The sequence below is a fragment of the Labeo rohita genome, chromosome 10, assembly GCF_022985175.1.
Source record: "Labeo rohita strain BAU-BD-2019 chromosome 10, IGBB_LRoh.1.0, whole genome shotgun sequence".
NCBI classification, from domain to species: Eukaryota; Metazoa; Chordata; class Actinopteri; order Cypriniformes; family Cyprinidae; genus Labeo; species Labeo rohita.
Genome location: NC_066878.1, coordinates 189,458 through 205,571, shown reverse-complemented (window position 1 = coordinate 205,571; position 16,114 = coordinate 189,458). Strand labels below are relative to the sequence as shown.

General features: G+C 38.0%; 1 protein-coding gene across 3 annotated transcripts; it reads left to right on the top strand.

Moving 5' to 3' along the window:
- Positions 1 to 520: 520 nt before the first annotated feature.
- Positions 521 to 14,561, top strand: npy8ar (neuropeptide Y receptor Y8a). 3 transcript variants are annotated; one of them, XM_051120259.1, is made up of 4 exons: positions 521 to 586; positions 1,514 to 1,831; positions 1,928 to 1,992; positions 12,624 to 14,561. In XM_051120259.1, exon 4 carries the CDS (start codon positions 12,732 to 12,734, stop codon positions 13,866 to 13,868), a length of 1,137 nt encoding a protein of 378 aa, XP_050976216.1. In that variant the 5' UTR covers positions 521 to 586; positions 1,514 to 1,831; positions 1,928 to 1,992; positions 12,624 to 12,731; the 3' UTR covers positions 13,869 to 14,561. The 3 variants fall into 3 exon arrangements, 2 of the variants coding, with proteins under 2 accessions (XP_050976216.1, XP_050976217.1); XM_051120260.1 differs by lacking the exon at positions 1,928 to 1,992; XR_007828530.1 differs by lacking the exons at positions 521 to 586; positions 12,624 to 14,561 and adding an exon at positions 4,673 to 5,309 and having other exon boundaries at positions 1,527 to 1,831.
- Positions 14,562 to 16,114: the final 1,553 nt, after the last annotated feature.

Here is a 16,114-nt window from a genome sequence, read left to right as displayed (position 1 = left end):
CTGCACTTGGGTTTATTCACAACTCGCCTTTAGTGGATCACTCTTTACAACATGACAGTAATTTTCAGCAGCAATCCCTGGTGAAAAAACCAGCATATGCTGGTAGGATTTGATGCTGGTTTGAGCTGGTCCTTAACTGGTTCATGCTGGTCCTTGACCAGCAACATGACCAGCTTAAACCAGCTAAGGACCAGCATAGACCAGCAAAGGACCAGTTTAAACGAGCATCAAAACCTACCTAACCAGCATATGCTGTTTTTTTCACCAGGGATAATCAGGGATAAGTTCTGTTTCCTTTAGTTTTGCCATTTGTTTATGTTCAGTGCCGCCAAAATTGATGGCGCGTTGTGAAAACACTCTATTGATATTCATAATCTTGTTTTAGACATTGTTTCTGAATGCGGAAATAATGCCTGACTTTTAACCAGACGGATGCTTTGTGTTTCCGGTCTCCAGTGTTTCTAATCAAATTAGCATATATTCCAAGCTGATAATCAAATGTTAAACCTATAGAGTATGGGAACGTGATGTCAGCAACGCACGGCATTCTGGGACTTTTGGACACGGACACTACAGTCTACACTAGGTAATAGTGGAGGCAGATGTTCAAATTTATATTGTACATTTAAAAACACATTAGAATTTAAGTCCAGGAAAACTTATTGCACTTCATCCCTTAATGAAATTAGGGCGATATGATATATGAATATATACAATTCGTAATGGCGGCACTCATTGTTTACTCAGGGAAAAAAAAGTCTATGGACCTTTCTCACATTTCCTGGTTTCTCATAGCGGAAGTCGTCATAGTGGGGTAAAATCCGAGAGCAGTGAATGGGAGAGTACCACAAATATATTTTTAGCATTCCCATTTGCTCAAATAGCAAAAGACAAACTAAACGATAGTGTCTTCACGACGTTCAATCAAAGGAAAAAAATTGAGCTAGACTGATATCGGCAATCAGAAGAGAGAACAATGTCAAATTTACCGTCTCTCTCATAGACACGGCATTAAACGCCTAGTTTTTTTTGTAACTTGATGAAAAGGTGATACAATACAAAGTATAGTGTTATAAATGTACATGCATGTTTTTAAAAATCAAAATATAAATAACTTTAAAGGATTTATGATGATGATAACCGTTGAAACGCGTCATCACAGGCTTGGGAAAAAGGTCCATACAAAAAAAAAAAAAAAACGTTAGAACGCTTTTTGAAAAGCTGCATAATCACGCGAAGTGTTCTGTTTACTTGACAGTTACACTAACATAATAAATAAACTATTTGTAGAAATAATATAGGCGCTTTTTTAAACACGTGAAAACAACGTTTATTCTGAGAGTCGTTATGTATCCTTTTTACAGGTAATTTCAGACATCATTATTTATTAGTGCTACAGCCATGTAGGCTAAATTTCAAAATCTAAATGCACTTATTTTAATGAATAAATAATTTCACTGTGACTTATCAATTAGCCCTAATTAACAGTTTTATTAATTAACCTTTCTTACAGCATGCTTCGCTATCAAGCCCTTTTTCTGAGAGCTCCAAACAACAACCAATCGAGTGATGAGCCAAAGGTGCCCGTGAAATCTGCGAGCGAGGGGGAGGATGACACCAGTATTCACATCCACGCAAAGTTTCCCAGCATTTCATCTCGACACTTTCTGCCCATCTGTACGGCTGAAGTCCCATCCAGAGAATCAGACAGCTGCTGCTGCTGCTGATGTTAGAACTGGGAGTTTCAGCATCCTTCTCCTCCGTCATTATTTGAGTTCGGGCTCTCCACTGCACTGTCGGCATCAGCGCCGGAGAAAACACAGCTTTACTGGTAAGATCGCCTTGTAGATGGTGAAAATGTCGTGCTGTTCAGGGTTAGAAATAACATAAACTGTGTTTTGTCTATGTTGTGTGAACATCTGAGCAGATTTGTGACGTGAACACAGTTTAAAGGCGTCTAAAGGAATTTCTAGGATTCCTCGCATTTCTGTGGTGAGTAGTTATGCAACTGATTTTCATAATCTGAATCTTGGCATGTGATATAAAATATGTTAGCTAAAAAAATAACCCTAAAAAAGCTGAATCCTTAAGATATTTTAAAGAAACTTATGCTTATTAAAAAGTCAAGTATCTGAGCATAAAGTCAGCTGGTGCTTATGGTGATATCCGTTGATGAAAATTATAACTGAAAGGAGGTCAGAGTGTTTTCACCTTTTCCACCAAGTTGGATTTTGAGACTTGATAGAATGATCTAGTTGACAGCTGAACGTGATGTGGAAATGGTAATTCTGGGAAAGAATAATCAGAAAATGCACCCGAGATTTCCTCAAGTGGGATTTAAGATATGTGATTGTCAGTGTGCATTGAAATTCTGTAATCTCTGAAGATAATGTCTGCTTCTTGTCAAGACTAGACACAAGGGTTGTTCGGTTATGCAGCCTGAGAGACACATGATTAAGGATAAATGTGAGGATGAGAGGTAGGCTATGTTATTGCACTTTATATAGATTTATACGATTTCCGCCCTTGTGGAGCATTTATTGCAGTGTCTCCCTCCTGGCGGTTTGATCGACAGGTGTGAAAGGATCTCAAGGTAATGGTGATTATGGTTTCCTTTTCTCTTAAAGCAGACCATTACTTATTTCCAGGAGACTATATCTTGATTCAGATAGACCCTTCAGACATAGTGGGGTGCAGATGTCATCTAGTAATAAGTCCTTCTAAGATTAGTTTTGAGACATCACTACCCCTTGCATTATTCAGGACTGGGTTCAAGGGTTTGTACTTGACCATAGGGATTGTTCGGTTGTAATCTTAGTTGTTATATGAGCAATACATAGTATTAAGCTGCATTTTGTAGAAGATTTCATACACAGGATGGAAGACCGGTAATTATTGTAACCTATTTAGAAATAAAAATCTGCATAATAGCAACAGATGGGCATAGATGTTTAAGTTTATGTAGTTTCAAATGGAAGTCTGGGTCTGGTGGTGATTCTGAGCAACTGGTGAACTGTTGAACCAGGTTGTGTGTGTGTGTGTGTGTGTGTGTGTGTGTGTATGTGTGTATATATATATATATATATATATATATATATATATATATATATATATATATATATATATATATATATATATATATATATATATATATATATATACACACACACACACACACACACACACACGTGAAGGGGATCATCATCTGTACTGACCGTAAAAATGACCTGGCAGCCAAGTTACAGAAAAACTACTCAGCACCTGGGTAACAAATAATATATATTAACCCAATAAATATATATAACCCAATAAAATGACCCAACAAGCTGAACCCAGCATTTGGGTTAAAAAAAAAAAAATAACCCAGCATTTTTAGAGTGCACAAAACTACCCAGCACCTGGGTAAAAATGTTAAAAATTACCCAATAAAATGCCCCAACAAGCTGAACCCAGCATTTGGGTTAAAAAAAATAACCCAGCAATATTTTTAGAGTGCACAAAAACTACAAAGGACCTGGGTAAAAATGTTAAATAACCCAATAAAATGACCCAACAAGCTAAACCCAGCATTTGGGTTAAAAAATAACCCAGCGTTTTTTGAGTGCACAAAAATGACCCAGCGGCTGGACAAAAATATAAAAAATAAACAAAGTGACCCAGCAAGCTGAACCCAGCATTTGGGTTAAAAAAAATAACCCAGCATTTTTAGACTGCACAAAAACTACCCAGCACCTGGGTAAAAATCTTAAAAATAACCCAATAAAATGACCCAACAAGCTGAACCCAGCATTTGGGTTAAAAAATAACCCAGCATTTTTATACTGCACAAAAACTACCCAGCACCTGGGTAAAAATCTTAAAAATAACCCAATAAAATGACCCAACAAGCTGAACCCAGCATTTGGGTTAAAAAATAACCCAGCATTTTTATACTGCACAAAAACTACCCAGCACCTGGGTAAAAATCTTAAAAATAACCCAATAAAATGACCCAACAAGCTGAACCCAGCATTTGGGTTAAAAAATAACCCAGCATTTTTATACTGCACAAAAACTACCCAGCAGCTGGGCAAACATTTTAAAAATAACCCAATAAAATGGCCCAACAAGATGAACATAACATTTGGGTTAAAAAAAAATAACCCAGCATTTTTTAGAGTGCACAAAAACTACCCAGCAGCTGGCTAAAAATCTCAAAAATGACCCAATAAAATGATCCAACAGGCTGAACCCAGCATTTGGGTTCAAAAATAAACCATCATTTTTAGACTGTAACATTTTTAGACTGCATATCAGTGGAAAAAATAATGCTAAATGCAAAATTGAGATAAAATTGATGCTTAAATTGAGGTAGCAAAATAAATGGCCATGTCAGCTTTTAAAAGGGAGAAGAAATACCTTGAATATCTTTTGCTCTTGACGCCAAAGGCTCCACTTTGTGTCATTTAGAAGAAGTTAGTCAAACTAAGTTTTGCATTATAATTATATTATATAAGATTATATTACATGTGTCGTACAAAGTGATTTCAAGTTCGGTTCATTTGTGTTCAATTTGAAATCTGCATCTTGCAACAAAACCATTCGAGAACCGTTGCAATATACATTATAACATGTATTTCTGCAGACCTTTCTGTAGCTCATTGATTGTTCATGTGCCTTTCATATTTTCCAGCAGAGGATGAGGAGGTTCAAGGTGAAAAGACAAGTCTTTACGTGCACAGTGTTGAGGGAGTTCTCAACGGGCAGAGATCATACATATGTCTGTCTGATGTGAAACCGCATTAGCCTGTGAGGGGAAGCTTCCCAACCTAAAAAGGTGCTGATGAAAACATCAAAGGTCACTGGATGGATGTAATACATTTTGATGGATTGTCAAACTTCATCAGTCGGATGAAGATGACGTGTCTAGAAAGCACTAGTTTTTTTATGACTCTTGTGTTATGCTTATCGGTCCCCCGGTGCATTTTGAACACCCGTCTCCTAAGGAGCGAGGTGACACCGTGAGATTCTTTAAAGGACACCCCGCGGCAATTACACAGAGGACGGGCTGAAGTTTGAGATGGTGGCTGGTGTGAGTTTTTACTACAGCCCCGTGGCTCAAAATCTGACATTTTAACAATGTTCCGAAAAGCTTGCCACAGATTTTTAGTCTTTATGATTCCTTTTGGTGAAAGATACACAGCAAAAATGCATCTTAAACTGAAAAGATTCAGTCAAAAATGAAAATCCAGTCATTTACTCACTCTCATGTCATTTCAAACCTTTATTTGCTTTCAGCTGTGGGTGAATGCTGATACTGTTCTTTTCAATATGTAATGGAATACATATATATATATATATATATATATATATATATATATATATATATATATATATATATATATATATATATATATATATATATATATATATGTGTGTGTGTGTGTATATATGTATGTATATGTATATGTATGGTGACTTTCTTAAATCAAAATACAATAATAATAAAATGTAATTTATTCCTGTGATGCAAAGCTGAAGTTCCAGCATCATTAATTTAGTCTTTAGTGTCACGTGATCCTTCAGAAATCATTTTAATACGCTGAAAACAGTTGTGCGTTTTTTCAGGATTATTTTATGAAAAAAAAACAATTAAAAGAACAACATTTATTTCAAATATTTTTTTGCATTTTTTTTATTAACATTAAAATGTCTTTACTGTCACTTTAGATCAATTGAAGAGATCCACTGAATGCATCAACTGAGTGCAGTTACTTATCCCAAAATTTGAATGGTGGTTTATATACACACACAAACTTAGTTTCGTGTGCATATGTACACACATTTTAAGGATATATAGTGAAAGTAAATAGTGACTTGGTTTGTGGGCGAGTAAATGGCAGAATTTTCATTTTTGTGAACTGGAACTGAAATATTTTAGCATAGCTTTATACTTTCTTTCCTGCTCTTTTCATGTCCTCCCACATAATAGACTACACTGGAGCCGTAGAGCAGCTGTTATACAGCCCTGATTTTCCGATAAATTGACTTGTCTCTGTGTAGCTGGTCTGCCCAGATGGATTTGAACCACATCGCCTCGGGCCACTTTGAGGTATTTCAGCAGGGCTATTACCTTTGGTGTGCATCCTGTGTAGTGAATTGCCCTTCCACCATCCTATAGGGAGACTCATAATTATGGTAACTCGGCAGTGTACTTCAGAACTGATGTAAATCCACTACAGCAGAGAGCCATGCTTTTCCTCTTTAGTCAGAGATGCTGAGGACTTCTCTGGCCATGAACCTGCATCCATAACACTGTCTTTCAGCTGCCATATGCAGCATTTCATTGTCCCTTTGCCGAAGGTCAAAAGAGAGAGCTCATTCCAAAGAAAGGGAGAGATAATTTCCAGCTATCCAAGGTTGTTGAAATGTGTAATTGCTGTTTGTGTAAAGAACAGCATCAGTGGAAATGGGTTTGTGTGGTTATCAGAATAGCTCAGGGATATACTACTCAATCAGAATGTGATTCCATCCCTGACAGCTAGAGTAGATTTATTATTTACAAAGATTACAGTGGAAAATATTAGATTTTTTTTTTTTTAAATCTAGATGTCTCTAGGTAGAGACCAGAGTTCTCAATGAATGCAAATCTGAGGGATTTCTTAATTCGTATTACCATCAATCAGGTGAAAATTGAGCAATTTGTCATAAGTTCTGAAGGCATAGCACAGTGTGGGTGTTTTGGGCCAGTTGGGATGTTCAGATAAAAAGATCAATGTTTTTATATGCTATTTGAGAAAATCAACCTGCAACTGGTGTTAAAATAGTTTTCACTCAGAAATGGTTAGTAAATTTCACAAATAATTACAAAGAAACAGCATGCGACACACTGAATTAAATATGAAATTTGAAGTATTTTCTTTTAAAACATACTTCAATATTCTTTTTGTTCATGACTTAGAAAAATCATTTTTATAGCATAGATGTCACTCATGTCATTCCAAACCTCTCGGACTGTTTTTGTTCTGCGAAACACAAAAGATATTTTCAAAGCCATTGGACACCATTGACATTGTATGAAAAACATTGTACCCAAAATCATCAAATGATAACAGAATATTTATATTTCGCAAGCTATTCCTTTAAAGGTGCTGTATGTAGTTGTTTGACTGTACTAAAGTGTAAAAACACCATAATATATTTGCGGATATTCAGAAAACATGTTAAGTTCACATACTTGTATCTCTGTAGGGCCCTATTTTTTCCCAAATTCCGTTTGTTTTTTCTGTTTACATTTTTATGGTTTTTTTTTTTTTTTTTTTTTTACAACAGAAAATCATGTCTAATTAATTTAAATCATGAAACTTACACAATTTAACAGCATTTTTTTAAGAGTTTAAGAAAAATTACAATTTGTATGGCCCAGTGAAATACATTTTTTTTTTTTTTTTTTTTTCTTCTCCAATTCAGTGTTGTTTTTACCAAATTCTGTCTTCCTTTAATTTTCTTGATTCCATTTGAATGGTTTCTTTAAATTTAAATTTATTTATATATATATATATATATATATATATATATATATATATATATATATATATATATATATATATATCATTATATATCATTATTTTATTTTGTTCTTTCCCCCCCCCAGAAATACTGTGTGGTGTATTTACACTTCTAGTAAATAAATTCTGGTAAATAATTTTTCTTGGAAATTATCCCTAAAAAATAATGTTGTAATAATAGTTTTAGTAGTAGTAGTAGTATCATTAGATTAAGTAGTATATTTCTGTCACAGTTTCTTCAAGTTAAACTGAACTTTTATTTTGATGGGTTGCTGTAAAGACCTTTAAGTTTTTGTTTGTATATGATATGATGAAACCGCACATCTTTGTCATTCATTCACTAAATAGTCTTTTTGTGGCTTAATATTCACAGACAATAGTCCATATTGAGTTTTAATTTAAGTGTACTGTAAATTACATTTTTATGACTGGATTCTGCAATTCCGTCTGCGTTTTCTGCATCGCGGAAATCATAGCTCCCTATATCTCCGAAAAACAATGCTAAGGCCAGTTATTGTAATTTGAAATGTGGGTTCTGTGTCGGAAAGTCTATTTTTGTTTTGGTCTGTGTGACTCCGCCCACTTACAGATTACCCAATACAGCCTGGGTTGCCAGTTTGCAGAAAACACAGCTCTGCAGCAGTGGAAGCCAGCAAAGCAACTAGGTCGGAGAGTGCAGATTCCACCCAACCTAAAAAGCCTCAGCATCCATCTAAAAAGCTTTATGATCACAGGTATATTAAAACGCAGATAAATCAAGGTTTGTCGCCTTCCAGTGTCACTTGCACTCGTGTTGCGTGTCCTCAATCTGGCAACCCGCGTGGGCGCTGAGTCTGAGGTACATACTGCACCTTTAAGATTAGATTGGAGTATTTTAAAAGAGAAAAAAATTAAACACTTCAAGAAGACATTCATCTTAAGACCGAAGGAAAGGTTTGATTAGGTTTGATTGCGCACATTATTTGTTGACTCAACAGTACCATCAAGAGTCTGTTTAATCAGAGGTTGTGATAAGCCTGGCATATCTCAAGGTCATTATAAAGCTGTCAATTATCCAAGTGACTCACAGCCGCTAATATGAGTCAAATAGCATTCTAATGTCTGCGAGCACAATAAAGTACCAATAAAAAGGTTGCCGAAAAAGCATTAATATTCTCCTGGAGAAGCACGATTCTTCTCTCAGTAATACTAGTTGTCTGACCAAAGTGTTTGATAGCGGTAGTTGCTCTCAGCTTATTAGCTGCCTGTCAAGAAACTTCCAGCAACAGTGAGAATGACAGGATCCAAATCATGAGCAACAAGCTAATGAACTACTGGGGCTTCTGTCAAAAGAGTCAAACTCTTCAAGGTTAATGGAAGAAGAAAGCACTTTGGCACAATTTACTCGTTGTTTTCTGACCTGTCTATTGGATCTGACCTTGCTGACTAATTCAGCAGCTTACAAATAATGATAAATGCCCCGTTGCATATTTTGGCTTCCTGTGAGAAGAGTTTTACATAAGCTTCAAACAAAAATGGCTTGAAAAATTGGCTTAATTTTTCACCATTTTATGCTATATTTCAGGTCTTCTTGTTTAGCATGGGAGGTTGCCATTCAGTTTTATTATATGAAGAAGACCAGCTTTGAATTTCTTTTCGTGTTTGACAGAAGAAAAAAATTCCAGAGGTTTGCAAATGACATGAAGCTGAATAATGACGGAATCTTCTCTTTCCTTAAAATGTTCTTTTTGACCTCAGCTTGATTTAAATATCTGCTGGAAACGCTGAAATTCATTTGCCTTCGTTTTTGTCTTTTCGGTTTATTCATTTCCTCAGTTCTTTTTATCTCAAATGACAATGAGCATTTGATTTGCACAAGGAGTGAATCTCTGTGAGCGGTTATGAAAGCATGTCGCTCAGACTTGTCTCTGTGATATGAAAATTAGATGATTAATTTAGTTCTGCCTTATATAATTTCACACACTCCCTTAAATTCTTGAGTCACCCTCCCTCACCACACACACAAACCTCCAATGCTGCTGCCTCTGATATATGCCATTATATCTCAGCGTGTCAGTGCTGTGGTAATGTGATACTTTGTATCCTCTGAAGGACACATCTATCAGAGCTATCGTATATCAGATGTATTATGTTCCATATATGACCTCTTAGAATCTTAGAATGCTTTTTTGTGTTAGTGACTTCTTCTGCACATTTTATTTTGCATTTGCATACGCATTTTTAACAATAGTTTTAATGGTTTAGCCAGTTTAAACAGTTGAACAGATCTAGATAAATAGAAAAAATATTTAAATTCTCACTGCCAGTTATGATGTCAAATTTGCATACATTGCATTTTAATATATGTGCATATTCAATATACTGAATTGTGATGGCTTATTAATGTGAAACATTATTCTTATCCCATAGACTTGCATTACATGCGAGATCCAAGCCATATTTCGGGTCCAAAATAGACATTTGGGGGTGGATTCTTTAGACGGACCACCTAGAAACACCCTAGCAACCACTCAGAACACTTCAGCAACTGCATTGTGACACCCTGTCATCCAGTAACCACCTGTCAACCATCCAAAGCATCTAGCAATGGCCTAGCATTCAGTCAGAACACTTCAGCTACTGCATAACAGTGCCCTGGCAACCACTCCAAACATCCAGCAGACACATAGCAACACCTTAGCAACCACTTAGAACACAATAGTTACCACATACAATGCTCTGGCAACCACTCAAAACATCCAGATACCACAGAGTAACACCTTAGCAACCCCTTAGAACACATTAGTTACCACAACCACTCAAAACATCTAGCAGCCACATACACTGTAAAAAATAAAAACACAATTTGTTGTGTCAGCTTAAAATAATTTGTTACCCTGCTGCCTTAAAATTTTAAGTTCAGTCAACTTAAAATAAGTTTATTCAACTTGAAATGTTAAGTTGCACTAAGTAACAACTTAGATATTTGTGTTTGCTAAACTTAACAGATGGGTAAGTAACCCAGCTGCCTTAAAATTTTAAGTTGATTCAACTCATATCTAAGTTGTCGCTTAGTATAATTTAACATTTCAAGTTGAATAAACTTTTTTTTTGAGTTGACTGAACTTAATTTTAAGGCAGACAGGTTACAAATTATTTTAAGTTGACTCAACAAAATTGTTTTTTACAGTGTAGCAACACCTTAGCAACCACTTAAAACTCTTTAATGACCAGATAACAATGCACTGGCAATCACTAGAAGCATCTAGAAACCACATAGCAACACCTTAGAAACTGCTTAAATCACATTAGTTATCACATAAAAATGCACTGCAACCACTCAAAACATCCAGCAGCCACATAGCAACACTTTAGCAACCACTTAGAAGACTTTAATTACCACATAACAATGCACTGGCAACCACACCAAACATCTAGCAACCACACAGCATCAACACCCAAGGAACCACTCAGAACACTCTGGCAGCCACATCTCAAAAAACGTCTTGCACTGGCCTAGCAACCACTTAAAACGCTTTAGCTGCCGCATAAAAATACCCTGGCAACCAAATCATCTGTCAGACATCTAGACCACTCAGAATACTCTAGTAACCACCTGGCAACCACCCAAAACATCTAGCAATCTACTTTACCAATTTAGCTACTGCATAGCAATGCCCTGGCAACCACTCAGAGCACCATAGTTTTGTATTGGAAAGTTTTTCCATGGGAAAGTACCACTCTCTCTTTTTTTTTTTTTTTTTTTTTTTTTTTCCCCCCAAAAATATTTTATGCAAAACTGAAGCACTCTTTTGCTTTCTTAAAAGCACTGGGAATTCATTTACAAAAATGCTAATTGTAGAGGTCCTCTTTAAAAGATTACATGTAATAAATGATGCTCTTTAGAGCTGTGAAGGATTGAAACTGTGGAGTAGATAATCTCAGTAAGGCAATCCCTGAATCAGCTTCCCACTCCATGTGAGATGAATGACGTAATAAGCTGGTGTGAAACTCCTGACAGTTGGTTTGGAGGAGAGAGAGAGGATATTAGCAGTGGCTTAATTACAACACTTACTCAATCCAGAAACTCAGAGTGGCCGGCGCGAGGAACAAATTACCCAAAGTGACTGCGGGAGTAAAATATTTGATACATTTGCCAATCTGTATGCATTACAGGAGTCAAGTGAAGTCAAGTTAGATGCAGTGCTTACTCAATCAAGTATGGGGAGTAATAGGATGATAGGGAAGGAAATAGTTAGGATCTTAAATTACTTATCCATACTAAGCAAACATTTGGTTCTGGAGGACCCATGTCCTGCAGAGTTTAGCTCCAACTTGCCTGAGGGAATTGCCTAGTAAGAGCTTGATTAGCTGGTTCAGGTGTGTCTAATTGGGGTTGGAACTAAACTCTGCAGGACACTGGCCTTCCAGGACCCACCCTTTGGGCACCCCTGTACTAAACAAAAACATTTCAAATTTAGGTAACACTATTGTAAAGTACCATTTATTAAAACTAAACTGTTTAACCGAACTGATCAGTTCTAGTATTTTATTGAAGATCCTAGATTCCCTTCAGACTGACTGAGGTTGACAAGGTAAACCTGTCAAGTAAATGCAGCTTCGGCAGCTTTTAAATCTGTAGTTCGTCATATGATTATTTTTATTACTTTTATCACATAAAAGCCATATTAGGACAAAGAAAAGAGGACTCAGAGATAAAAGGGATAAAGAGAGAATTCTACTGAGAGAGACCTCCATCTGTCAGCTTAACGGACAGGATGACCTGTCAACATCCCGAGGGAGTTTTTGCAAAGAGTATTAGTTGAGTTCACGCCGTTATTAGAGCAGAATGAATCGTGTGTTTTGGTGGACATGCTCTTGAGCTATTAGGTGAAAATACTTAAGACAGATTTGCAGTGTTTCCTCCTTAAACAAGATGCTTGTGGTCAGATTTCAAGTCTACAAACATCCATTGGATTAAGGGGGCTTAACCTTTCCAAGAGACTCACTTGCAGAATTAAATCCTTCCCCATTAAATCCCTCCCAACATATTGTCCATTTTAATGCCGGCTAACAGTCATGCTCTTTTTCCTCCAGGTCAACCAACTGGCCGTCTGGAAATAAATGGAAGGAGCTAAACAATGAGTCGATTTTCATCTGCTGTTTAACGGTTTTGTGAACACCTAGCAAACAACTTTGGGACTTATGGAGGCCTCTGTGAACTCGGACAACATCAGTAACACCTCAGCTGGTTTAGGCCAGAGAACATGGGTAGAGTCCAACGTGTGCCCTCCCTCTGTAAGTGGCACGACTCTTCTGATTGTAGCCTACAGCACCGTTATTGCGGTGGGATTGGTAGGCAACACTTGTCTGGTCTTCATTATCTCCAGACAGAAAGAGATGAGAAACGTCACCAACATCCTCATCGCCAACCTCTCCTGCTCTGACATCCTCATGTGTGTGGTGTGCCTACCCGTGACGGTCATCTACACGCTCATGGACCATTGGATCCTTGGCGAGACGCTGTGCAAGGTCACGCCGTTCGTGCAATGCATGTCTGTCACGGTTTCTATCTTCTCGCTGGTCCTCATCGCACTGGAGCGGCATCAACTTATCATCCACCCCACGGGCTGGACGCCTGCCGCAGGCCATTCGTACCTGGCCGTCGCAGTCACCTGGATGGTGGCCTGCTTCATTTCCCTACCTTTCCTGTCATTTAACATCCTCACTAACGCCCCGTTCCAGAACCTCAGCCTTCCGTTCAACCCGTTCAGCGACCATGTGATTTGCATGGAGCTCTGGCCGTCTGAACGCAACCGTTTAGCGTACACCACCTCGCTTCTGTTATTCCAATATTGCCTCCCCCTGCTTCTCATTCTGCTCTGCTACTTGCGCATATTCCTGCGTCTACGCAGACGGAAGGACATGGTGGAGCAAGCCACCGAGGCCAGGCAGAGGAAGGCGCGGGGCGCTCAGCGTGTCAACGCCATGTTGGTCGTAATCGTGGTCGCTTTCGCTCTCTGCTGGCTCCCGCTCAATGTCTTCAACACCATCTTTGACTGGTACCACCAGGCACTTCCTTCGTGCCAGCACGACGTCATCTTCTCGGCCTGCCACCTCACGGCAATGGCGTCCACCTGTGTGAACCCGGTGGTGTACGGCTTCCTCAACACCAACTTCCAGAAGGAGCTGAAGGCGACGCTTCAGCGGTGCAATTGTGGCTTGGGCGTTCCGGAGACCTACGAGAGCTTCCCGCTCTCGACGGTGGCCACCGACGTCACCAAGGTGCCGTCCATGCAGCGGGGCTCTCTGATGAGAACGGAACAGTGCGCTCACTGCTGAAGAGACGGCATGGGAAGAATGAGGGGAGGGGTTGAGGATGAGCTGGCACTGTTTCCATGGAGATGTGGAATTGCTATGTGGGTTTCTGCATCAGTTCATACCCAAGAGATCTAAAAACAACCTCAACCCACTGTTGCCGTGCTTTCTGGGGTCCAGGTCTGGAACGCGGTGTGATGTTTTGTTAACGACGGCTAGGGTAGTCCTGGCGTCATTTCTGTCTCTGTGTATGGGATAAATATTCCATCAAGAATGTGACTGACACTTTCAAGCTGTTGTGTTAGGAGAGGAAGGACTGATTTTGTTTGAAACAGAAGTTGTTGTTATAATGAAAGTACTTCTCATGGACAATTCTTTGAGTTATTCATTAAAATCATGGTAGCAGGGAGTCGGTATCCTCACCAAAGTATTTCTGGTTTTGTTGTTGCAGGTGTCGTTGTATTGAATTGTACCTATTACTATTTGTGTTGCTTTGGTGAGACCGCTTGCGCTGCATTTTATCTTTGAATCGTGCCTCTGTAATATTGGGAAGCATATTAGATATTTGAGCATTGGTGTTAGCTTAACAACACATCCATCTTCTGCTACAATAGATACATGACTACTGTGCCAATGGCATTTTGGTATTACATATTTGTGACCCTTGACCACAAAACCAGTAATAAGGGTCAGTTTTTTGAGATTGAGATTTATGCATCACCTGAAAGGTGAATAAATAAGCTCTCCTTTGATGTATGGTTTGTAAGGATAGGACAATATTTTGGCTGAAAATCTGGAATCTGAGGGTGCAAAAAAAATCTAAATATTAAGAAAATTGCCTTTGAAGTTGTCCAAATTAACTTCTTAGCAACGAATATTATTAATCAAAAATTAAGGAAATGTACAAAATATCTTCATGGAACATGGATTCTTTACTTAATATCCTAATGATTTTTGGCATAAAAGAAAAATCGATCATTTCGACCCATACAATGTATTTTTGCCTATTGCTACAAATATACCCGTGCTACTTAAGACTGGTTTTGTGTCACATTTTCTTGATGATTGAAGTCGAAGCGAAGTTAAGTTTCTAACAAAAGTGTTTGGTGTTGATGTTCTTGTTGCCTTATAAATGGTAGTTCTGAAAGCGCAAATAAATTTGGACAAATGACATCCATGTAATGTCACTGATTGTTTCTCTTGTTCGTCTTCACTCAGTGGCGTCATTGGTAATTATGCTGCATGCTTTTCCGCTCATTACTGAAGATGAAGTCATTTGCATATACAGCAGGTGTGTTTGTATTACCGATGCATGAGCCAGTTAATGCATGTTTATAGAAAGATCTTTTGTGTAGAAAACATTCCACCTCAGGCATCACCTTTTTGATGCCCGTCAAGGTACTAGACTAGGCAATTTGTCTGACTTGTAGTTTTAAAATGGCAACAGCTTAACTGCTCTTCAATCACAGACGCAAGAGTGAAAATGTTTTACTGCATTCCTGTGGTGATGGAAAACATGGGGAAGATCATTTAACAATCTAAAGTGACTTTCAAGGTATTTGTTTTATCACTTCATGCACTCCTTAAAGGGTTACTCCACCCCAAAATGAAAATGTTGTCATTAATCACTTACCCCCACCCCATGCCATTCCAAACCCGTAAAAGCTTTGTTTGGAATGACAAATTAAGATATTTTTGATTGCATTCTGACAGCTCTCTGCACCTTCCATAGACCGCAATGTAATTAACACGATCAATGTCCAGAAACATAGCAAGGTGATCGGTAAAATAATCCATCCAACATCAGGGGTTCAACTGTAGAAAACAAAAATAACGACTTTATTCAACAATTCGTCACCTCCGCATCACCCTAGCGCCATTTTTGAGAGTATCCACAGTGTATGCTGTTCTGTGTCAGCCACACAAAGCGTAAATAAATGTAGAAAACGTATCCGCGTGGCGCAGCTGACACAGAACAGCATACGCTGTTTGCGTTCCGTGGATACTCTCCAGAGCTCTCAGAATGCATCAAAAATATCTTAATTTTTGTTCCGAAGAGGAACAAAGCTTTTACAGGTTTGGAATGACATGGGGGTAAGTGATTAATGACACAATTTTCATTTTGGGGTGGAGCAACCCTTTAAGAATTGAACCCAATCTGTTTAATCTACAGGTATGTTTTTCTATAAAGATGATAGCAAAAATTAAAAATCAGGGGAAGATCATTAAAGAGAATATAAATTTTGATACATTGGATGTTATATATTTAC

Bases quoted from the DNA above. Each gene is read 5' to 3' on its own strand.
- npy8ar (XM_051120260.1), top strand. From the start codon at position 12,732: ATGGAGGCCTCTGTGAACTCGGACAACATCAGTAACACCTCAGCTGGT.